This window comes from Neofelis nebulosa, chromosome 2 (genome assembly GCF_028018385.1).
Source record: "Neofelis nebulosa isolate mNeoNeb1 chromosome 2, mNeoNeb1.pri, whole genome shotgun sequence".
NCBI classification, from domain to species: Eukaryota; Metazoa; Chordata; class Mammalia; order Carnivora; family Felidae; genus Neofelis; species Neofelis nebulosa.
This window is the reverse complement of record NC_080783.1, coordinates 151,125,393-151,150,800: the sequence shown is the minus strand read 5'-3', so window position 1 is coordinate 151,150,800 and position 25,408 is coordinate 151,125,393. Positions and strand designations below refer to the sequence as shown.

Here is a 25,408-nt window from a genome sequence, read left to right as displayed (position 1 = left end):
AATGCTTATCAAGAGTCCTGGATTCTTTATTATTTCTGCCTGTAAGCTATTATTGTTCTTAGTGAGTGGGTGGAATGAATAATTATTATAACCAGTGTAACACTTTCAGAAAAAAATTGTCTTCACCTGTTTACTTTCTGTGTGTATAGATTGCATATACAGAGAGAGAAAGAGATTTCATATTTTTATTATAGATATAAATATATCTATTTAGCTATATGTATATATATACACACACATATACACACACATATACACATACACATGTATATACTCACACACACATGGAGTACACATGCACTATATGTGTCAAATGAGATCTTTAGTGTAAATTATTGCATAGCTATTTCTTGATCTTTCAAGATGTTTTCAAATCTATTATATCACTTCCTCTTCATAAAACGTTTGTGAGATTAATAAAAGAAGAAATCATAGTACAAAGAGTTGGGTGAAATATATCATCCGTGATCACGAGCGGAATCTAGATGAGAACTTGGTCTGACTGTTCCTTTTCACGGTGCTGGCACCCTTGCTTGATGGGATTCACTCCAGCTGAGTGTGGGAAGGACACCGTGTCCCCATTGCGATCTCCTTGAATCCATTCACTCAAACAAAAGGTCATTTTAGACAAAAATCTGGTTTTGACTGATTTCTTTCACTGTATTGGCCAGTTTGAGCAAATCAGTGTCTGTTTTTGTGTCACATAGACACTGCCTAAATGCTGACCAGGTGCTGTAACACTAGCCTCCGTGACCCATTTAAAACCCTATCTCCTGGACTAAATAAACACCTCTCTCTCTCTAATTGGAATGTGACCGAAAGGCAAGACAGAGAGGATGAAAAGACAGCAGATGACATCTTCTTAAGCAAACACTATTGAATTACAAAGGCGAAAAAAAAAGCTATTTTTACAATTGCAACCACGAGGGAGCAAATGTATTGATTGTATCATTGTTTTTTTCCTTCTCGTTGCTAGGATGTGGTCTATATTAAAGATAGTTGTTGCCTTGGTAAAAATCTTGCCAGAGCAAAGTAGTAGTGCTCCCCCTGCTGACCAAGAAGCCAGGTTGGTTTTTTTTTTTGTTTTTTCAATCCAAAACAAAACCAAAAAAAAAAAAAAAAACCACTAAAAACAAAGGCGATTAGACACCGTTAGTAAAAAGATTAAGACTTTAAATGCAAAATTGGTAAGAATATTATAAACTTACTGAAAGAACACTGAATATTTTCTTTCCTGCTAGGTGTGACCAGAGGAGGCAAATTTTGACCAGGTGCCAGATTTCTCCCTGCTTGGGGCTATTTCTTTGTTTCATCTCTAACTCAGAGTGAGTCTGGAAAGTAAGACCTTTTTCACCGTGATAATTTCAGCTCTTTGGGTGACATCTGAGTTTCTGAAAAGGCCTGAGGCAGGGAATTGCTTATAATATTAACCAGTAATTTTGCTCCTCACCAGTTGCTTGTAATAGAGGAAAGAGGGCAAGAAACAGAACTCCACAAAGGTTTTAGTTTCTTTCACCATGGAAATTACTGAAAGCCCAGACAAGTGATAAGTGGTAACGATTGGGTGGTCAGATTATGGAGGGGCAGATGCCCTTCACTGAATTTGAAAGGCCTGCAACCTATCCAGTCAGTGATGACCAGAGGGACTAGGGTTCAAGAGAGGGGCTGGGAAATGAAGTTACAGACTTGAAAATCATCAACCTTTATGTCAGTGTTGAAGTCATGGGTGTGGGTGAGGTCATCAAAAGAGAAAATAGAATGAAGAGAAAAGGGCTCAGCATGGGAACTTGGGGAACATCACCAACAGTTAAAGAATGGGCAGAAGAGGAGAACCATTAGTGGAAACTGAGACAGAATCCTCAGAGATTTTGGAGGAAAGCCAAGAGAAACTATTATCAGCTTGACCAAGGAGGAGAAAATTTCAAGAAGGGAGAAGTCAACAGTGTCAAAAACCAAAGGGAAACCAAGAAGTATAAGAACTTAAAGAAACCATTGGCTTTGTTATTTAGGAGGTCCCTGGTGTCCCCGAAAGAGTACGGTGGTGGAGGGGAAGACCCCATTTGAGTGACCATTTGAATGATAAATGAGGAAGTAAAAGTACTGAGGACAAACAACACTATGGAGAAATTTGGCAGTGAAGTAGAAGAGAGAAACAGGGTGGTGCCCACAGGAGAGAGTGGGGCAGGAAAAGCTTCCCTAAGACCAGCTGACTTGAATATGTGTGGAGGTTAATGAGGAAGAGCCGGTGAAGAGGGAAAGAGGAGAGAAGAATGAATGGTTCACAGATTCAAGAGAAGTTGGGAGGGGAAAGGATCAAGAGCACAGACTGAGTCTTGGAAAAGAGTAGAATACATCTTCTTCTGGGACAGCTGGACAGCAGGAAAGAACGTGCCTTCTGAATGGTGGTCGCGAGTGGTGATTTCCAGAGGACCACACTGAGATGAGGGTCTAAGGAGACGGGTAAAGGTTCTGTGCTAGAGCAGTTGCTATATGAGAAAAGGAAAATCAAACCTATTAAAGATTTGTAAAAGACTCCCTGGGCAGTACAGAGGGGACAGTAGGACAGCAAATATAAACTGAAGGAGATGAGCATCAACACAGTTGAGTAGCATTTCTCCAGCAGTTACACGTAAACCAAGGGCATGAGAAAAAAAAAATAGGTAACTAGGATGATTCAGAGTTATAGATTGCCACGGCCAATGCAATGGACAAAGAGTATTGTCTTGGTGAGATTGTGGCAGTGAATATTTGGCTGTGGTATGCAGGAGGAACATGAAAGGAAATGAAGATGCTGTGAAGAAAAGGGATAGGGTGGAGGGTGGAGGGTATGGCTGACAGTTTGGGAAAATAAGATGAGATCCAGAGACCAGAGACGTCAAAGGGACAGAAACACCCATTTAATGGGAGAGTAAACTTAGAGGTTAAAGGACACAAGCTGGAGTCTGAAAGGGGTTTTGATAACTTGGGATCTCTGGGGTAAAGCAATTGTTGGTCTATGAATTACTGGAGGGGAATGTTCCTGAGTCTCCATGAGGCAGAATGAAACTAAGAGCCAGATACCAAAACCCTCAGAGAATTTCTCATGGAATGTTGCAAGATGAACCTAAATATCAGGTTATAGTGATTACAAAGATGGGAATCTATAATAGGCTCCAATTTTTTAAGCTCCTACTATGTACCAGGCACTCTGTGGAGGTAATTTGTATATATTATCTCATTTAATTCCCTTTTAATTGTTGCTACTCTGTGAGAAGTTACTCCCATTTTACAAAAGATGAGACTGAAGCTCAAAGAGATTAAGTGATTTTCCCAAGAATGCTCAGGAGTAAATGGTAAAGAATCTTCCCCAGGCTATAAGCACTATAAAGTATGATTTAGTGTCATGCCCCCAGCAGCTAACAACACCAAGCACGTTTTAGGAGCCTAAAAACAAATTGTTAAGAAAAAGAAAAGGAAGGAAGAGAAAGCATAAATTAATGACAAAAAAAGAAATGAAAAAAGGACTTGAAAGTTCACGTGCTTTCTCCACTACCCCATTGCCTTGCCAGAAGGGTGTGGTCTAATGGGATGACAAAATCTAATTACAAGCAAGAAAAAACAAAAGAGCCCTCCCATTGTTCCCTTCCTCTTCCCTCACCATTAAACTTAAGATTTCATTTTATTTCTTTTTTAAGTTTATTTATTTACTTTGAGAGAGAGTGTGCGTGTGTGCAAGATGGAGAGGGGCAGAGAGAAGGAGAGACAGAAAATCCCAAGCAGGATCCTTGCTGTCAGTGCAAAGCTGGATGCAGGGCTCAAACTCACAAACCCTGAGATCATGGCCTAAGCAGAAATCAGGAGTCGGATGCTTAACCAACTGAGCCACCCAGGTGCCCCTTATTTTTAAATCAGAGCCTAAACCGAAGGAAATTGCCTACAATCAAGCCTTCCTGATTATCTTCTATCTGTCCTAAATTGTCATGTGGGCCACGCAAATAAAACAATATGTTCTTCTCTAATGTGGACCTTTCCAAAAGCCCATCACCACTATCAGCTTCGTGTCAGTCCTCCCTCCACTTCCATTAAAGTAATGAAAATAAGCTTAGATTCCTCCGAGGACAAAGATAATTGATCTGAAAGGAAATGCAGCTGGATTTTGCTGGTCAAAAGCTGAGGTGAGAATGTGAAATGTTTGGTGTCTTTGTAAACTCACAGGAAAGCGCTTTCCCACCAAAGTCACTGGAAAGGAGGACATTTTCACAAGTCTCTGTTTTTGCTTAATATTTTTAAGAGTGCAATGTTCTAATGAGTGAAAACTTAGCACTGAGGTGCAGGCTCCTGGAATAGTTTCAGGGACCCTTCTCCATCAAACCTAGCCTCATGATGCTCACGAAGGGTGTTAAGCCTGTGACCACCAGGGGGCTGGCCCCTTGCTCTCCAAGTAAGTTGGGGGCAGGTAAGTAACAGCCTCAGTTTCATTAGAACAGAGATCAGACCTCCAAGAAGCTGGAAGAAGTACAAAATGAAGCTCTTGGGCAAGCCCCAGCTAGCATACCAGGCCGTTTTCAGAGGTCTTTGTGGCAGAGTGTTTCAATGGTCTCTGGGCTGCTCTGGGATGTGGAGGGGGAGAGGTTGGGGGAGGCCAGGGACTGATTGCCATTCCGTCTAGCATGGCTCTATGCTTACTTGTTTTTATACACTAGATTTCCAAGTAAGGCTTCTTTTAAGAAAAGGTCGTGCTAATTAAAAACAAACAAACAAACAAAAATGGAAAAGCTGTAAGGTTCTTTCTAGTTTTATTTTTTTTTTTTTTTAGTGATTATATTTTTTTAAATAAGCAAGTCAAACACCCAATAGGGAAATGGGCTGCAGATGAGACCAGGCATTTTATTTTATTTTATTTTATTTTATTTTATTTTATTTTATTATGTTTACTTTATGTTTGAGAGAGAAAGAGAGTGCAGGCAGGGGAGGAGCAGAAAGATAGGGAGACAGAAGATCAGGCTCTGTGCTAAAAGCAGAAAGCCCAACGCGGGGCTCAAACTCACAAACCACGAGATCATGACCTGAGCCGAAGGTGGATGCGTAACTGAGCCACCCAGGTGCCCCTCTTTCTAGTTTTAAAAATAAGCTATGATTATAAATCTACAGAGCAACTACCCCCAAAGTGGAATGCAGTGATTTGCTGAGGTTTGAGGAGATCCACAAGGGTTTATTTGTTCAATAATCTATCCTAAAAGATTCTGGATGGAGAATTGAAGGAGAACAGCAGCTAGGAGAGGTTCAGATTGCTTGGGGGAGGAAGAGGACCTATCAAGTGATCCTAAGGGGGGAGCACAAACTGTGGAGGGACATCATGGGGGCTCAAAGAGCCTGCAAGGGAGAGGGGCCTTGAGCAAGGCTATGAGCACCTAGGAAAATTCCACACTTTGGCTAAAACTGGCCCTAAACACAGTTTAGGCAAAAAGCTTGAATTTTTTTTTGGTATCCAAGGCAACATAATTAAGGGGACACAGGTGGTAATCCCTCCTAGAATTGACAGAGAAATTCCTCAGAGGTTTGAATACAAGGTTTGTGTCAAACAAATAAGCTCGGCTAATCAGAGGAAATCAGCGACTGTGATTAGATAAGATGAAATATATGTTTAAGAACTTTGGGCATGGATGAGAAGTGAAGGATAGGGATATTAGATCCTTGTCTATTCTAAGTCTGAGGAAGAGAGAAGACAGCGATTCTCAAATCCAGAGTCAATACAGAAAAGGTAACATTCTATATTTGTAATATTTTATGTGACAAGGATTCATTTTTAGCTTATGAACAGTAAAGCCTAAGGTCAGTGGTAAAGTTATTATTAGTAGAAAAGTATAGATTGCTGGTGCAAAAGAGGTTAGAGTGGGAGAGAGCCAAAGCATAAGAGACTCTTAAAAACTGAGAACAAACTGAGGGTTGATGGGGGGTGGGAGGGAGAGGAGGGTAGGTGATTGGTATTGAAGAGGGCATCTTTTGGGATGAGCACTGGGTGTTGTATGGAAACCAATTTGACAATAAATTTCATATATTAAAAAATAAATAAATAAATAAATAAATAAATAAAATTTGGTTAAATCTAAAAAAAAAGTATAGATTGAAGATAATTCATACATTTATTAGGCTATTTCTTTTGATTCTTGAATATCTGTACTCTCTCCACAGCAGCCTGCATGTAATAGGTGTTGAATAAGTATATGCTGAATGAACAAATAATGAAAAATTTTTGTGAGTATTAAGCCATGGGATTTTTGAAGTCTTTTCTGACCTGAGATCACCAATAAAGTCTCATTGGGAGCACAGGGTGAATCCCTGAGCGTCCCCACATCAGTGTTAGCTGAACATCATCATTATTATTATACGCTTTAATACCCAGAATCAATGATTCCTGTGTGAAAGGGTTGTGGAAAGATCTCTGTATATCTAAAAATGTGCTAAGCCCTTTCTGGAAGTATGCTAGCACACACATACTGTTTGCTTTCAGGGACAAACTTTTCATAGCAGTGTTAAAGTTTTCCAATAATTAATTACAAAAAAATAAACTGACTACAGTGACAATGCAGTGCATTTCAAATAATTCTAGGAAAACACAAACAATGGCAATGCAAATAAAGACTTTGCTGGAAAGTAGAACAGGTGTGAAGGCTGAGTTTCCATACATAAAAGAAAAGAAAGCATGTTTTTATTCCATTTCTTATCAAAAGAACTTCCTAGTTGGAATTTTTAGACTAGATTAACACAGTCAAGGAGGGACTACTCCTAAATGTCCTAAATTTTGGAAAATGGGGCAAGTTTCTACAAACGCAGAATGTTAATTAGAATCATATTTACATTTCTATTCATAAGTCTAATCATTCATTTAACAATCTCCTTGATTACTGCTGAGCCAACTGTTGAGTATTTTTAAAAATTATTCCCTGGTTAGTGTTCAACTTTTATATTATATGGTAACTCATTATTAATGACAAACCTTGATCATGACAAGTACATTACTAACAAATTCTTGGTTCATGAGGGTGTGCATATTCCAGTATAGATGGGATGATTATAAAATCAAGATCTCTGGGGTTCCTGGTGGCTCAGTTGGTTAAGCAACCGACTTCAGCTCAGGTCATGATCTCGTGGCTGTGGATTCAAGCCCTGCGTCAGGCTCTGTGCTGACCGCTCAGAAGCTAGAGCTTGCTTTGGATTCTGTGCCTCCCCCTCTCTCTGTCCCTCTCCTACCCCTTAAAAATAAACATTAAAAAATTTTTTTAATTCCAGCCATCTAGCCATCCACTCTATTTTCACCCTTATCTGCTTTCTTTCTATCCTTTTAAAAAAGAAGTCAGTCGGGGCGCCTGGGTGGCTCAGTCGGTTGAGCGGTTGAGCGACTGACTTTGGCTCAGGTCATGATCTCACAGTTTGTGAGTTTGAGCCTCGCGTCTGGCTGTGTGCTGACAGCCCAGAGTCTGGAGCCTGCTTCTGATTCTGTGTCTCCCTCTCTCTCTGCCCCTCCCCCACTCATGCTCTGTCTCTCTCTGTCTCAGAAATAAATAAACATTGAAAAATTTTTCTAAATAAAAAAATAAAAAAGAAGTCAGAAGACCTCATTCCTCTGCTTAAAATCCTACAACAGCCTAAAACCCCAAATCCTTACATAGTCTGTAAGATCCTGTCTGGCCTCATCTCCTATGACCCTGTGCCTTGTTCACTCTGTTCCGGCCGTGTTGGGCTTACATAAGCCAGGCACACACACACTCTGCTCAGGACCTTTGCACTTGCTGTTACCTGTGCAGGGAACATTCTTATCCCAAATATCCTTGTAGTTTGCTCTGCTTTTCCACAACTTCACTCAAATGTCACCTCCTCAGTACCTAACATCTCCCCTATTTAACACTGTAATATTACTCTCACTCTGGACATTCCTGACACATTTTCTCTGTTTTATTTTTTCTCCTTAGCACTAATCACCATCTAAAAATATATATATTTGGGGCACCTGAGTGACTCAGTTGGTTAAGTGTCTGACTTGGGCTCAGGTCATGATCTCACGGCTCATGAGTTCAAGCCCCACATCTGGCTCTGTGCTGACAGCTTAGAGCCTGGAGCCTACTTCAGAATCTGTGTCTCTCTGCCCCTTCCCCACTTGTGCTCTGTCTCTATCTCCTTCAAAAATAAATAAACATTAAAAAAAATAATAGTTTACCTTAGTATCTTTTTTGTCTGTCCCCTCACTAGGAGATAAGCTGTATGAGACGAAGGGTAGTTCTCTGTTTTGTTCCCTGCAGTATCCCCAGAACTTAAAAGAGTGCCTGGTATCTAACAGATATGCATAGATATTTGTTGAATGAATTGCATGAAGTCAAATAGCACCAGCTCCTGAACCAAGAATAAATAGAAAAAAGGTGAGAAAATATGTGATGTAAATTCATTAGGCTTTACTACTTTGGATCAACTGCTTTTGACAAAGTTAGAACACCTGTATAATGTGAAGCTTCTGATTAGCAAATATTTTTCATTTATCCAAGGGTTTCTGTCTTCCCACAAAAATTTCCAAAGATGATGTAATAAGTAGAAAAAATATTGCTTTGCATTTCATCCACTTTCTCTGTTCCTTTCTATCACTCTAGAGGCATAATAAAAGGGATTAGGAGTAAAAGCAAAAAATATAGGTAATGTCAAATTGGGCAAACTGTACCTGAAAAAAAGAGAAAAGGTTGCTTGGTTTTGTAAATGGAAACTGTCAAACACGGGCACGAAGAGACTTTCTTCAATGAGGCACCCTATCTGGTTTGGATTGTTTAAGCCACTTAATTCAAATGAAAATGCCTTCCAAAAAAAATATATCAATTAATGGACTAGACAGTAATTATCTTACACAAGGAGGCAGTGTTGCTCAGAAAAACTGAAGGTTCTACTTCCTTAGCTAAGTCATGGATATGAATCATCAACATACACCCAAAACCACTACAGAAAGAATGAGCATAATTTTCCATATGACTACTTGTTCAACTTCTCCAAAACTCTTCCCTTCTAAATGAAAGTTGTTGCAAGAAACCCAACCCAAATGCATTTATAAAACCCCACTGGAAGGTGCTTTGTTTGAATGTTCACTCAACAAAACCTTGTTTCAGATCACGATTTTGCCTTCCACAGGAGCTCCTATAAGATTCTGTTTCAAGAATGCCTTTGAAAGGTAACTTTAAATGAAAAAACAAAAGCAGGCATTTATGTTCTACAAATTTTCAAGTGTTAAATTTGTTTCAGCAGGAAGTAAAGTCTTCTTTTAAATTAAGTCTGCAGCTATCCAGGGCTTTGTTGGCAGTGCTGGTGGTGAGCACTGAGGATTTTCCTCCTGGTGCTCTATCAGAATCTTAATTCCACTCTTAGAGATAAAGATATTGACAAGGTATGGCATGGATAGTGGAGTTACGGCTGAACAAAGCCATATATCAACTAGAGTAATGGGTTTTGCTTGTAAAATCAACTCTCAGTTATTCCCTATGTGGATTCCTATTTTGGTACATTTTCCACATAGAACGTCAAGACCAGTCTGGCTTTCCGCTGCTATCGGCATTCTCCCAAACCCACATGACCTACTCCCAGTTGACGGGTGCTTCTCAAACTAAAGTGATTATAAGTATCACCCACCTAAAGCCAACCATAATTAGGAATGAAAATCCAGTACAGGATAATAATACAAAGATATCCCAAGACTAGACAAGCTACTTAAAGTTTTAAATAACTAGCACCACAATCCTGCTTCCTAGGATACTGTTGCTAATAGAATAATACCTTATTTGAAGACATGACCTTGTTGAGGTATACGCCTAAAGGCCTAATCCAGGACCCAGGGTAACCCAATGACTTGCCTTCTGACAAGTTGGTCCTGGAGAGGAGCAGGGTATGTTTAGAGCCTTCCCTGGATTCTTAGGAGTAAATCCAAGGAGCACTCTTCCATTTGTTGCTTATCTCCTCCTTTTCAGTTCTCTCCTCTACTCCAAATCAAGGTTGACATGTGCTTTAATTTGATGAAAAGTAGATTACAGGAAACTGTTCCAATATCAGGATAACCTGGGCACACCTTTGTATTAAAGAGCAGGATTTTTCAAAAAATTGAACAGTAAAAATAAGATAAAATCCATTGAAGCCAGATATAATACTTCTATCTATTATGCAAGAATAAGAGCTTAAACATGTGCCCCTCAGTAACAATAAAGACAAAGAAATTGGGTGTTTACATGGAGACCTAATACTTCATTTCAACATATAAATCACTAGAATTCAAGGAATGACCCAGTGAGTACAGAAACATCCCAGTGACTGTTATATGAGTCCAAGCTGGGTACTCCAGATTTTGTGAGAGAATATTATCATTGCCCTTTGTGCCACAGACCATCAATAAATATGTATCAGAAAAAAAAATGTATCTGACCATAACATTATTTGCACTCCCGTTTCTTTCCAAAACTATAATTTTGCACACGTTGTTGCCAAACTCACACTGGCAGCTTACTGACCAGAAATAATATTTAATAAGAGTTGCCCCCAAATATGTTATCCATTTGTTTCTCTAGATTAGTGATTTTTCACTTTCTTAAAGGCAAAGACTGCTTTCTTCAAAGCAAATCATATTCAGAACCCCAATTTTTAAATAAATAAAGCTACCCTGATTAAAGTGGGGGGGTGCTCAGAGCCCCTCAGCCACTCACCATCGTCAGATGCAGATAAACCTCTGTGCCCTCTTAGGGAGTGGCTTGGATCCATTGCTCAAGATATTCTCAATTTTGTTGTTGTATCAAACCAAACCATCAGAGAGATACACATTTGAACCAAGATCTGGGCCTTTATAGAATTAATTCTCTGAAAGTACTGCATAAGTTACCTTCTTTTTAAAGTTAATTTAGATTTACTTAAAAAGCAACCCCCCAAACAAGAGTAATGTTTAGTATGACAGCCAAAGGTGTAGATTTCAGAGCTCGACTTCCCAGGTTTCAAATCATAGACCTACCATTTATGAATTGCATGATCTCATGCAAGTTACTTGACTTCCTTGTACCTTTGCTTCCTCATCTGTAAAAAGAGGTTGAAAACATAATAGTACCTCCCCCAGAGAATGCCGTGAAGACTAAATGAATTCCAGTATATAAAGCAGTTAGAAATACACTGTTTATGAAGAGCCATGGAGAATTCTTTTCTTTAGCCATCAGTGTTAAGAAAATTTATTTTTCACCCTAAACTGTATATTTTTTATTGTGAAAGCACTGAGATTCTTATAAACGACTATGACTTCTTTATTGTGCAAAATGTAAGGTTGTTATCTCCACTTCTCCCTTCAGGGCCCGTGGGAGACACAACTGGCCAATCACACACTGAGATCAGACAAAGCCTCGGAATACTTTGCAAGTAATCCAGGTAACTACAACTACTAAGTCAAATCTGGCATGTAAGTGAAATCTACTTTCCCTGCGCTGCAAGTACTCTTTCCATTAAACCATGCTGCATTCTGGATAGAAGGAATGGTAACACCAGAGAAATGACTATAGAACATGCTTATGAAAGAGCAAATAAAAGAAACCAACATAGGTTTTTATTTATCAAAAATTAATATTAACATATTATGTACCAGGTACTTTGAAATATGAGCTGTTAATATTAAATACTATAAACCTCATAATCGCCCTTTGAGGTAGATATGATTATCCCCATTTTACATAAGAGAACCGAGGCGGAGAGAAGGTGAGAAACTTCTCAAGATTCTGTACAGAGCTAGTAAATGATGACCCAGGCAGTCCAACTGCAAAGGACAGCTTTTCATCACCCTGTGATTAGGCATCTCTTCGGGAGTAAAGTCCAGTCAGAGCTGGACTTTAAGAGGATTAACCTGAGGGCAGAAAGTAGAATGAATTAGGAGTACTGAGCAGTGATCATTATTATTATGTGTTCAACACTGATTATGTGCTAGGCATCCTACTGAATGTTTTACATACATTCTCTCAGCTAATTCTCACAACAACCCCTTGAGGCCCATACAGCTGTGTACCCCATTTTACAAGGAAGGTAACTAAGGGTCAGGGAGGTTAAATAATGACACACAGGCAGGAAGTGGCAGAGCTTAGGACTCAAACCCAGTTCTGCCGGACTCCAAAGCTATGTGCTTAACTGCTCACAAAATATGACTTTAGGTGACACATGTGAAAAATAATAGGAATGAAGAAGAAAAACCAATGTAAGACACTTTGCAAAAAAGGAATCCATGGAGTTTAGTGACTATTTCAACATTATCAAAGAAAGGGGAGGGGTCAGGGATGACTAAGGTTTGAAACTGTGAGTAATTTGGAGAATAGTGATGCTGATCAAAGAGAGAAGTCAGGAAAAGCCAGCCTCCCAGAGCAAGATGAGTTCATATTTAGACAACACTCACTCCAGAGCAGGAAAACTATGTGGCACAGAGTTGTCATTTTTATACTAGTTCACGCTACTCATCCATCAGATTTTCTAAAACTCATGCAGAGGCTGAACTGAAACTTCTGGTTCTTGCTCCTCTGAACAGATTTTTCTGAGCTCTTTTACTATTTGAACGATGAACATGATTTTAAAAGTCAAGTCAGAAGGAAAAATGTTAAAAAAAATTATTTTTAATTATTTTTTTTTTTTGAGAGAGAGGGAGAGACAGCACAAGTGGGGGAGGGGCAGAAAGAGGAGCATACAGAATCCAAAGGGGCTCCAGGCTCTGAACCGTCAGCACAGAGCCCCACACAGGGCTCAAACTAATAAGCCAAAGTCAGACTCTTAGCCAACTGAGCCACCCGGCGCCCCTGGTTCCTTTGTTTTAGAGCACCTTGCACTTTAAAGAGGTAGCATCGGCATGAGCCTAGAGAAACTTGGGCTTCCTCATTCTTCTTCTTCTTCCTTTTTTCTTTTTTTAAATATTTATTTATATCTGAGAGAGAGACAGAGAGACAGAGCATGAACAGGGAGGAACAGAGAGAGAAGGAGACAGAATTCCAAGCAGGCTTCAAGCTCTGAGCTATCAGCACAGATCCCGACACAGGGCTTGAACTCAGGAGCGGTGACATCATGACCTAAGCTAAAGTCTGATGCTTAACTAACTGAGCCACCCAGGTGCCCCAAAAGGAAAAACATTTTAAGGTGTTAGTTTCTTTTATTATTACTTTTATTGGGGGAGGGGGTGGAGGAGAAGGGCAGAGGGAGAGAGAGAGAGAGAGAGAGAGAGAGAATCCCAAGCAGACTCCATCCGTGTTCAGCACAGAGCCTGACCTGGGCCTCAATCTCACAACCCTGGGATTCTGACCTGAGGGGAAATCAAGAGTCAGGCACTTAACCAACTGAGCTGCCCAGGCACCCCTTAGGGTGTTAGTTTCTTAAAGAGTAGGGTTCTTTGTGTTTAACCCTTAAGCAGCCAACAAAACCTCTGCACAACAGTCACCAATATTTTGGCATGAGATATACAAGAAGCGTCCTAAAAGGTGAAGCCATCTTAGCAGAAACAGGAGTTCCACCTTTTTGTGAAAACTTCTGTCTCTTCTCCACACATTATCACCCCCACCCCCACCGCCAAAAAAAGATAAAATTTTTCTGACAAAAAAATTCTTGATTGATAAAAATGTCAGGTTTGGGTTATTAATTAGTTGTGTGACCTAGGTAAGTAACTTGACTTTTCTGTTCTCACCTAGGTTCTTCTTCCTCTATACACTAAGTGGGTTGTTTAGATTCAGTTTAGCTCAGACTTAACATTAACATTAACATTAACATTAACATTAACATTAACATTAACATTAACAACATTAACATTAACTTAACCGATGGCAGGGTTCTTTCCCACACTTCATATTCCATTATTCAAGAAGCTAGAAAGGAGGGATTAAGGGTCTGGAGCTCAAACAGAACATTAGAGCTGAACATGCTGCTACCATTCATCTCACACAATTCCTTTAGTTTATAAACCAAGAAAATGAGGCACAGAGTCTAGACTCAGCTGGTTAGCTACAGAGTCCAATCTAGAACTGAGATTCTGATTCACAGTCTTATGTTTTCCCACTACACCATAGTGTCTTTTCCAACCAACTGGCTGGTTTAGAAACATTTGCCTTGGATAAACTCAGAGTGAGTTACAAGAGAGAAAAGGAAAAAAGCCAAAAACGAAAACAAAAACAAAATACAAAGGCTCGCTGACCTGAGAGAGATTTATGTGTTGGACTTAGGTTCTTATAAAATGAAATCCCATAACACTTCAACTGCAACATAAAAGTATTAGGCTGTGTTGTGTGCTTTTTATAGAGCAGTATAATTGCTCAAGCCTCAGACAGAACTTCAGGTCTTGCGGCTGCAAACACAGTGTAACCAGGAAAAGTCACTCTCAAGTCTTAGCTCCTGAGACTACAAATGGGAGCCGATAGTACCCTCCTACCTGGGGAATGCCCTTGGCCAAGTCCGCATTTGCTCCCACATTGACTATGCTGCTGGAAGAGCAAAGAGGAAAAAAAGATGTCCTGAGCAAGGTAGACAGGTAAGAAAGTGGCTAACAGAGAGGGTGCCAGCCAAGTCCTCCACCCACCCCCTGTCTTTACCACTGGACCTAAAAGGATACAGAAATAGAGGAACAGCAAATACAAAATTCAGACACAGAGACTGAAGCGAGAGTCCGCTTGGCATTGCCTACGGAGCTCTGGGCAGAAGCCCACACTGCCCACCCTAAGGGCTGCCTCTGCTCACAACCTCTGTGCTGAGTTGCCAGGTTTAATATAACCATCTGAAGATTCTCTTGGAATTCCTTAGAGACAAGAACTAAGTGCACACAGAAAAAACTAATGAATAAAATGAATTCATTGTTTTTATAGTTCAAAGTCTTTTTACCTTCCAAAAGAGTAAAATAGCAATGAAATTAACCTCTGAGGCAAAACCAGTCTGGGATGTGAAATAGTTGCCCCCTTGAACATACAGGAGTGTGCCTTCTCTGACACCTGGATGCTTCAAGTCTTCCTCAGAGTCTTTTTCTGAATGCTGGGCCTTCTGCTGCTCGCTATTTACGGTTCCGGGTCAAATGTGCTTAGTATAACTCTTACTCCAAAATGAATTTCTTTAAAAAAAAAAAACGCTAATATTCATTCATCAACAAATATTTATTAAATGACTTCTCTGTGCCAGGCACTATTCTGACAGTTAGGGAGGACCATGAATGAAATAGACAAAAATCCTGTGCTCATGGAACTGACGTTCTGCTTGAAATCTCTCCCTCTTAACCATAGTTTGTATGATTCTCCACAAATTCTGTGCATCTTTGAAGTTGAATATTGATGATGGAACAAACATTTAGTAAAACTTTGTTATTGTGAACTTAAAAAATAAATCTCTCCCTCTTTATCTGCAAAGTGCCTGAGTTCATAGATGTTTGTTGAATGAATAATATTTGGGGTAATCTATGAGAATCAGATTGATGATAGTATAAAGATGAGCAGTGAGCCACGTAAAACCTAAAATGTATGTATTTTATTAATCGATTTTTAAATTTCATTTCCATTCCCCTTCAAAACTTTTTCTTATCAGCTATAGTGTTACAAAATAAAATGGAGTTAAGTCCTGGGAAGTATTTCTCCCAAGGCACTGAGTCAAAATATCAACAAAGGAAAAAGGGAGAGCCTACTAATGATCACCATCATTCTGTGAAGTCCTGCATTTAGACATCTCCTGTTTCTATACGGAGCAACAGTTTTGTTTTTCTTTTTAATTGAAGAATCATTGACAGACCACCTTATTTTAGTTTCAGGTGTACAACATAGTGATTTGATATTCATATACATTATGTAATGACCACCATAACGAGTCTAGTTACCATCTGTCCCAAAGTTGTTACATATTATTGGCTTTATCTCTATGCTACACAGTACATCTCCAAGTTTTTATTATTTTATAACTAGAAGATTGTATCTTTTAATCCCCTTCACCTATTTTGTCTATCCCTCCACGCCGCGCATCAAATTTTTAGAAACCAAATGAAGTAGCATCTCAAAACCAACACTAAAATAAGTAATAATGTGGCTGAAAACTTACTTCAAGCAGATTCAGAGATGACCCTCTACAGATTGGCCTTTGGGGTTCCATGTTGGTGTAAGCTCTTCTGAACCCAGCAGAGTACTACTGACCTCCAGTCCGTGGCAACTTCATTTTCATAGTGTCCTGGGTGGTGCAGCCTATGGAGGGATGGGTCAGACAAACCCAGGTATTTCATAATGCAGTTAGACACAAAGCGTGTCCTTTGCCTCTGGGGAGTAAAGTTATGAGGATAAAGGTTATGAGGGAAATCACCTCTAGCATCAAGGAATGGCAACAAACATGGAAACGTAGACATCAAAGCCTAGGTGGTTATTAAAACACATCTCCAAAGAAAGACATACCATCATTGGATGAAGCCGCCTCTCACCATCCCCTTCTAAGGTGACCAGATGAAAGAAGAAAGATATTTATTATTATATCGGAAAGTTAAAAAACAATAAAATACTGGAACACCACAATCACATAACCGTTGTGGCATAAATAATGCTACCTCCATCTCAATGTAGCCTTTCCGTAGAAGGAAAGCCTATACTAAAAGGAATGGACTTGACTTTCTTTGCCATCACTCTTGAGCAAAGTACCATTTATAGTACAATCAGCTACATTCACATACAAAGAAAAGGGCAGGGGTCAAACAAAAGTTTTAAAATAATACTGACGATATACAGATGAAAAGAAATCATACACACACCCACACACACACATACACACAAACATGAACAAGAATAGACAATGACATTACAAGGTCCAAAGGACAAGCTAGCTCCATCCTGACAATGACAACAAGAGGTGAGTTCAAACTTTGATTCCCTTCCTGGGTCATCCTCCCTGGAAGGCCTCTGCAAGAAGGTTATTCACTACTGGTAATGAGAAAGCAGTCAGAAGCAGTTCTCTGTTTAGAAGAACCCAAGTAATGATGAGAAACAGCTTCTAACATTGGAAGAACAAGTGCAAAACCATTGTGACTTCTGTGAAGTGTTCCTGTATCTGCTGAAATGGCTTGCATGAGAAAGGCTTGGGGAGGAGACGGATGGCGGTGGGGGTGCAGATGTAACAGAAGGAGAGGAGCAGAAGTGATATTTTTGTGTTTTTGTTGACTGCTTCTAATCTTCTGCTTTTGAAAACTTTCAAAATATTTCGAGAGTATTGGGTCCTCCTTCTCTTTCAAATTTTTCATCCTTCTCGCCAGCTTCCTTTCTTGGCTTTTTCCCCCTTTTGGTGCCTGTTCTCCTCCTCTTTGCCTCCAGCCTGTATGTATGACAGGGCTCAGAGTTTCTGTGTCGAAGAAAGCAATGCCATGGGAATGGGGAATGAGAGTGTGATCGCGATTCGAGGAGGAACCATTTTTCTTCCTTGAACGCTGGTTCTATGAGAAGATCTGTGCAAGCTGGTGAGAATTATTGCAGAATGTGGCAGAGGTGGAGCCTTAGGAAAGAAAGTCCACCATTACAAATTCTAGTCATGAAATGTAAGAAAATACAGTCATTTATTGCCCCATGATATAGTCCCCCATCTGGATCTGATGTTACATAAATGTATACAGGAAGCTTTGAATGACAATGTCTGGAGGTGTGCATGAAAAAGATGACTAAGACAACACCTTGCCAGTGACCTGAAAGTCAAAGTTTAAGGTGGACAGGCTGTGCCCCAAACACTCACACAGGAAGCTTGTCTTCCAAGAGCTCTTTCAGGTGATTTGGAAAATGAGTAAAGATTGTTCATCTTTGGACACAGGCTTAATCATTGCTGGCATTATACTGACTAAAAAGAGCCACTATAGACCCAAGAGAACAACCGAATATGTCTAGCAATAAATGTACACTCTCCATACATGAGTATTAAGTAAAACAAAATATACAAAGAAAAAATACAATAAAGAATGGTAGTAAAGATGTCTTGAAAGTTCCCACTATTTTTATTATTGAACCACTGGGGTGTTTCAAAGTATGGACTTCTTTTCTTCTTCTGTGTATTTTCATTTTTCTTCTTTCTTCTTCTACCTCCAACCCTTTTCCCATTTCAAGTACATAGAAAGTTATGTGTTTATCACCTCTGAGTAGCTTTGGGGCAAAGCCAAAAGCAGAAAAGGCCTGTAAATCTTTCATTACTCTTCCAGGATCTTAGGAGAACATGGTGGTTTTGTGAAGGAGATGAAAGTCTCTATGCTAAACATGGAAAAAGTATCTTGGCCAGAAACAAACAGGGAAGAAGAGTTTCACAAGTAGAGATCCCCTTTGTTCCACACTGGTGGTTGGGGGGAGAAGAGAAGGAGAGAGGAGGAGGTCTGCAGGTTCTGAGAGCAAAGAGAACCTAGTCCGCCTTCTCACCAGCATATTGGTCCAGCAGCAAGATCCACAGAGTAAAGGGCTGCCTGCTGTGTCTAGACTGGTAAGCGTACAGCAACTTTAGGACAGAATTCCAGCTCTTTTCAGTAGGGAAAGGTAAGCAGATCACCCCCACAGGCTAGGTATAAATCAAGGTCCTTCACTTGGAAGCAAACTACACCTGTTTGAGCAAAAAGAATGTATTACCATCAAGCAAAAATGGAATGTATTGGAGGGTTATGGGAGAGTTCAAAGAATCAAAAGCAATCTGAGAGCACCCAGCTTCAGAAAGGGGAGGACTGAAGTAAATGTGGTGGTCTGGATAACGGGAAGTATGGGCTTCCTCCAGGGTGCTGACACCAAGCGGATCGACTACAATCTTTTCTCATCCTTAGGTCATTCTTCACAAAATTTAAATTCCTGGAGAAAAAGAGGAAGCTTACTCAGATCCTTTGTTCAACTTTCAGCTAAAGAGAGTATGAAACTTGTTTGCTCATTGTAGAAGATTATAGGGATTGGGGGAGGATTAAACACCCCCACCCCACCAAAGAAAAGTTGAGGTGTTATTATAAAAAATGAAAGAAGGAAAGAATGGATGCTGGGCAGGCCCACTATAGATGGCCACTTTAGATATACAAAAATCTCATATACTTGATTACTTTTTAATACATTATTCATGTGTGATAATCAATTGGAAGAGTTGGAGCTCAATTTGACTGAGCATTAAATACATCGTGTCACTTTCCTGCTTACAACCATTTATTGACTCTCCGTTCTTTCCAGTAAAGTTCCAAATTCTTCATGTTCTTCTGGACCTGCCATTTCCTCCAGGTTCATCTTTAATTCCCTTCTTTCCCTGAAACTTCTGTGCTCATAATACTATGGGATTGACAGTTCCTTGAACACATTATCCTATTGCATATCTATGAGTCTTTATACGTGTCACACCCTCTTCTCAGAATGGCCTTCCCTATTCCTTGTCTGCCTGGAGAACCATTCACCCAATTCAAATACTTCCTCTTTGGGAATGCCTCCCAGATACCTTCTTATTCCTGTCATCCTTTTCCCCCCACCACTGCTCTTCTTTGTTTTGGTACCCCCACTATATGTCTTGCACATTGCCTCTATTTTAAAATTTGTTCTACTGTGTTGTAATTATTTGTGTATATGTTTATCTCTCCTGCAGATCTATGAGGTTTTGGTGGGGGGGAGGTTCTGAACAGATGGTTGTTGAACGAACTAATGAATTTTCCAATCAGACACCAATATTCACCAAGGGCCCACTCTGCATGGAATCATACACAGAAGACATTAGTAGGGAGTCATGCAGCATATTGACTGAAGCAGTAATTCTCTACTAGGGGTATGCAGACTATCAGTGGGGAGAGAAAAGTGGTCTAGGTAGGACATAAGGTTTTCATTAGAATCCCCAAATTCTTCCTTAATGTCCATGTTCACTTGCAAGCATAGTGCATCACTTTCTGCCTACTTTTTAGTTGCTGTTATTACTTTTGCAATTTTAATTTATCTTCACTTCAGATATATAGTTGTAAAGTTTATACTCTAAAATATTATCAAAATTTTAAAGTTTATTTATCTTGAGAAAGAGAGAGAGAGCAAGGGAGGGGCAGAGAGAATCCCAAGGAGGCTCCATGCTCTCAACACAAAGCCGGATGTGGGGCTTGAACCCACGAACCATGAGATCATGACCTGTGCCCAAATCAAGAATTGGATGCTTAACTGACAGAGCCACCCAGGTGACCCTACCATATTTTTAATTACTAGTGAAGCACTTGGTTTTATTTAGTGGATCATTTTATAGCGTAGCCCCTAATATGGATGCAGGAGCCAGAGTGCCTGTGTGTGGATCCAGGTTCTGGTTGAGTCACTCTCAGCAAGACACTTAACCTTCCTGTGCCTTAAATACCTCTCTGTGCCTCAAATAAAAATGAAACTCACAATAGTACCCAACACATGGAATTGTGGAGGAAATTAAATGAGTCAGGGATGTAAAGCACTTAGAACATTTCTCGGCATGTGAAAATTGCTGAAGAAATTTTAGCTGCCATTATTAATGCAATAAGATGTACTTCCTATCATAATTTTTTGGTCATTAAAATAATATAGTAAATGAGAAGTATAATAACATAATGCAGGTAAATATGAGTTTGTTCATCATGGTAGGATTCAGGTTCTTGGTGAAGTAACTATCAGGACATAAGAAACCATTCAAAACCACTATAACTGAGAATCACTCTTAAGGAATTGATAAATAAATGGGGGCAAAGAAAATAAACACAAATCCAAATCCACCAAAGGGATGGTTGAATACACTTTCTCACATAAGAACTTAGTAACTGGAAAATAATAACATGAGTCCAAAGGAATTACTTCATTTGAGTGGCCAAAAAAGAAAGGGGGCCACCTTTTAGTTGGGAAGGAAGGCAGGAATAGGTCTTGAACTTGCTGAAAAACAATTTTTGCCCCACTTAACGTGGGGGAATTAGAACTAATGAATGAATCCAGTTAATTCATGAGTCACTATTCACATTTTCAGTCAGTCTTGTTTCCTAGGATCAGAGTTACAAGGTTTGCTAATCAGTCATGTATCTGAGAGTTTCTACTCATTTACTCCAAAACTGACTTTCACTAAAGGGAATTTATTTTTATTTTTTTTTTTTCAACGTTTTTTATTTATTTTTGGGACAGAGAGAGACAGAGCATGAACGGGGGAGGGGCAGAGAGAGAGGGAGACACAGAATCGGAAACAGGCTCCAGGCTCCGAGCCATCAGCCCAGAGCCTGACGCGGGGCTCGAACTCACGGACCGCGAGATCGTGACCTGGCTGAAGTCGGACGCTTAACCGACTGCGCCACCCAGGCGCCCCGCACTAAAGGGAATTTAAATAATTCATCTACTCACCTAAGTCTATAAGTCCAGGTGAAGCTACTGTTAGATAAAACTGGTTTTCCTGGTTTTCTAAGCATGCTGGTCACTCAGTAAAAGTTATTTAATGAGAAATATTATAAGTTTGTTTAGGAGTTTTCATATGGTCACTTTGTTTCTATGAGAAGATGCTTAAAAATCCAAACTTATTTCTGTAGTTTTTATTACAAATTGACAAAGGACATTGTGTATTTTGATACTTAGGAAAATAAGCACTTGCTGTAAGGTCCAGGGTCAAAGCTTTGTTAATGATAATTAAGCCTTAAGACTTTGGAAATCACTGAAATATATTTTCCTTCTCCCTAATCTCTTAGGGTTTAGCTTTGTTAGGATGTATATGAATGAGTGAAATGAGGTTACTGGCTATGGAAAAATAACTGTGCTATTTTAGTATGTTTGGAACAATATGTGAGGATGTTTTGAAGGGGGAGTGAGACATGTTACCTTGGGAAATGTCGTAAGTCAAATGGAATTTGAAATCTAAAGGCTTCCACTGATGATGACAAACCAATAATAATGAATACTCTCTGTTTCCAGTTAGCTAAAATTTCACCCTATGACCTCACCTCTACTACCTCAGTAGGTCAGAAACTCAATTTCCCAAACAGAAATCCACACATCTATGTAAAATTGCACAACCCCTTTCTCACTAGTCCTTTTCCTAAGGTTGGTCCTCTTCTTATGCTCTGGCTGCCACCCCAGCTGCCTTCTCTCATGTATTCAATTTCTAATGCCCTCTGTATTGGATCCTTCCCATCAGCTTTCAGACATACTCAGTCTCTTCAAAATATTCTCCCTCAACCCTACCTCCTCCCCTAACTACCACCCTGTTGCTGCCCTCCCCTCCACAAACAAACTGAGAAAGGATTTATGTGCTCTGTATTCCTTTTCTCACTATACACTGCTTTTTAGACCCACTTCAATCTAACTTCCATTTCCAGTCCCCTGAAATGGCTGTCACTAAGTCACCAATGGCTTCTAGGTTGTTAAACCCAATGGACATTTTAGTCCTCACCTTACCTGATCTCTCAGCAGCGTTCAACACAGTGATGACACTCTCTTTATGAAACACTCCCATCTCTTGGGTCCTCCTGTTTTTTCTTCTACTATTCTTCCTCAGACTCTTTTGCCAATTGTCCTCCTCTATTCAACCTTCAACTGTTGGAGTTCTTTAAAGATCAGTCCTAGACCTACTGTTCTTCTCATGCTATATCCTCTCTACTTGGTTATATGCATTAATTATTATCCATATACTAAATGACTCCCAAATTTCTACTTCTGGCTCAGACTTCTTGGAGCACCAGGCCATATGTCCAACTACCTACCTTATAACTCCAGTTAGGTTTTCAAAAAGTACCTCATATTTGAAATATGCAAAATCAAAGCCGGGGCCTCCCCTCTACCCTGACTAGCTGGTCCTTTCTTAACTTCTCACTGTCTCACCATCCCTTCATTTTCTAGATCAGAAATGGGGAATAATCCTTGACTTTCTTCTCCCTTATCTCCCATATGCAAGGTTTCAGGATGGCAAACTATTCTCTCCCTGTATTTTCAGAATTTCCTCCAAAGCTGCAAAGCTGAAGAAGACAGGCATCGATGAAACTTTATCATCTTAAGATAACCACTGGGTTAATGAGATGCAACAGAACTGGCTTTGAGGGTGCATGCACCCACATGTACACACACGCGCAGGTGCGCGCGCACACACACACACACACACGGAATATGAAGGGAGTCCCTGGGGGCAAATGATGTGTCTCTTCCCCTCCCACAAGCCAAGTTAGGAAATGCAATCAAATTAATTGTAAAGATAAGAACCCCTTCAAGAAAAAGATACAAGTATCTCATTGCTAGGTTGGACATCTACCAAGGCAATGGACTTGCTAATTTACTCTAAGCACCCTGAGCAACAGAAAAACAAGAATTGGAGAACAAAAAGAAGTAGCACCAGTTACAGTGACAAGATGTTTAGATTTCCCAGAAAACACCAGAGAAGAAATCCAAACTTGAATAAATTGCTGGTACTGCCCAAGAGGGCCACACCTCAAGTGAGGGGACCCTAACACCAAGAGACTGTGGGAACATTGCTAAGGTAAGGTGTCAAAAGTGGTCCTTCCCACATCACAGAACTGTACAGAAGCCCTTGCAAGGCGTGTCTTTCATCAACCATGTCAAGTACATTAGGTGCATCCTCATTTTGTAGAAAGCGTAGTCTCCTAACAGTTCAAAAACAGTTAAACCTCCTTTTAGCAACTCAAATTTTAAACCATGTAAAGTCTTATTCCTGAAATTTTTTTTTTTATTCCTGAGAAAGAAATCTGGAAGAAAAATCAATAACTCTCCTGGCCTCTGATCAAGAATTTTTTAATTGTGTTAACCAAATAATTTTCAATTTATTACCTCACCTCAGGGAATCAAAGATTATTCTTTCCCACTTTCTGTAACTGGGAACCCCCAAGATAAGTCTTCCTAGTTTAATAAAGTATATGGGAAATAATATATCAAATGTATATATTTTTGGCGTAATTTCATTGTGCTGAAATTATTTTTTGTTTGTTTTTTAAAATGTGTATTTATTTTTGAGAAAGAGCAAGTGGGGGAGGGGCACAGAGAGACGGAGACAAGAGAATCTGACCAGGCTCCATGAGGTCAGCACAGAGCCTGACATGGGGCTCAAACTCACAGACAGTAAGATCATGACCTGAGCTGAAATCAAGAGTTGGACGCTTAACTGACTGAGCCAGCCAGGCACCCGTCCTTGTGCCAAAATTGTATCAAGCTCCACCAGAGATGCAAGAAACAAATGGGTTGAAATAGTTCAATGAGAAACAAATATGACTCTTACATTCAGTACATCAACCTTCACGCATCTGATTCTTTTAAAGAGTCCACATGTTATCAAGTGCTTCATTCCTAAACACTCCCGGCTGAGTCAAGAAAAAGAATATGCAGTTATATGCAGATGTATAGGGTTGTGTTCATTTAATAATTTACTCTAAGTAATATTGATCTAAGGGCATGACACACGATTAGTTGAAAGAGCAATGGCCTAAGTTCTATAAGTTGTAGTTTAATCTGAGTGCTGTCTTTCATCTCTTTGAATTTCCACTTTCCCACTGGAAAAAATGTGATAATTCCTGCCTTGTATGTATTTATAAGAATTTTAGGTCTGAAATGATATATTGGAAACATTTTGAGAATCTGTAAGGTTCGATGTGTCATAATTCTTGATATTTTTTTTTAATTTTTTTTAATGTTTATTTATTTCTGAGACAGGGAGAGACAGAGCATGAGTGAGGGAGGGGCAGAGAGAGAGGGAGACACAGAATCAGAAGCAGGCTCCAGGCTCTGAGCTGTCAGCACAGAGCCCGACGCGGGGCTCAAACTCACGGACCGCGAGATCATGACCTGAGCCGAAGTCGGTCTCTCAACCGACTGAGCCACCCAGGTGCCCCATAATTCTTGATATTTTAAAGTAACTTTGGCTTTTGTTTACAGAGATACTGCTGATGAATATCAGAGAGATAAATCGTTCCTTCTATTACAGGCATTTTCCAAGACAGATCAACAGCCAGACCAAGATAATATTTGTGATCCTTGATTACCTTAAAAAACAAAATACACTAAAACAGAAAGCATGGAAGAAGTAACACTGGTAACTTTCTGTTCATCCCAAAATTTATTTTAGAAGTGTTAACTTCACACGAACTATTCACCTTCAGTCTTGAGTGTATTTCATATGGATGATTTAAATTTTTGATATTCTGGTTGCCACTGACAAATTTTGCATTTTGACAAGTTTTGATGAAGTCTTTTCATTCTAGACAATTTATGCAAACCTAACTTGAATAGTTGATTTTGACTTTATCCCCTTGAGTTCCTAGAACTGCCCTGATTAAATTTTAAAATATAATTACAGGTAGCACATTGAGTCAGTCAGTTAGTCAGAGAAATCTGAGCTCTGAATGCCTACTTCCTGCATCACACTGCATTAAGTGCTCTGGGGGAGGGCGGGGGTGGATGGGAACAGTCATCCATGAAATGATTTGAGGATTATTAAAACAACATATCACCAA

General features: G+C 39.7%; 1 protein-coding gene across 1 annotated transcript in view; it reads right to left on the bottom strand.

The window, feature by feature from the left end:
• Positions 1-16,167, bottom strand: part of LOC131504475 (uricase) — an 83,316-nt gene extending 67,149 nt beyond the window's left edge. The window contains exon 1 of the mRNA XM_058716805.1: positions 16,060-16,167. Coding sequence (XP_058572788.1) covers positions 16,060-16,110 — 51 coding nt within the window. The 5' untranslated portion in view covers positions 16,111-16,167. The remainder of the gene's footprint in view (positions 1-16,059) is intronic.
• Between the last annotated feature and the right edge of the window lie 9,241 nt (positions 16,168-25,408).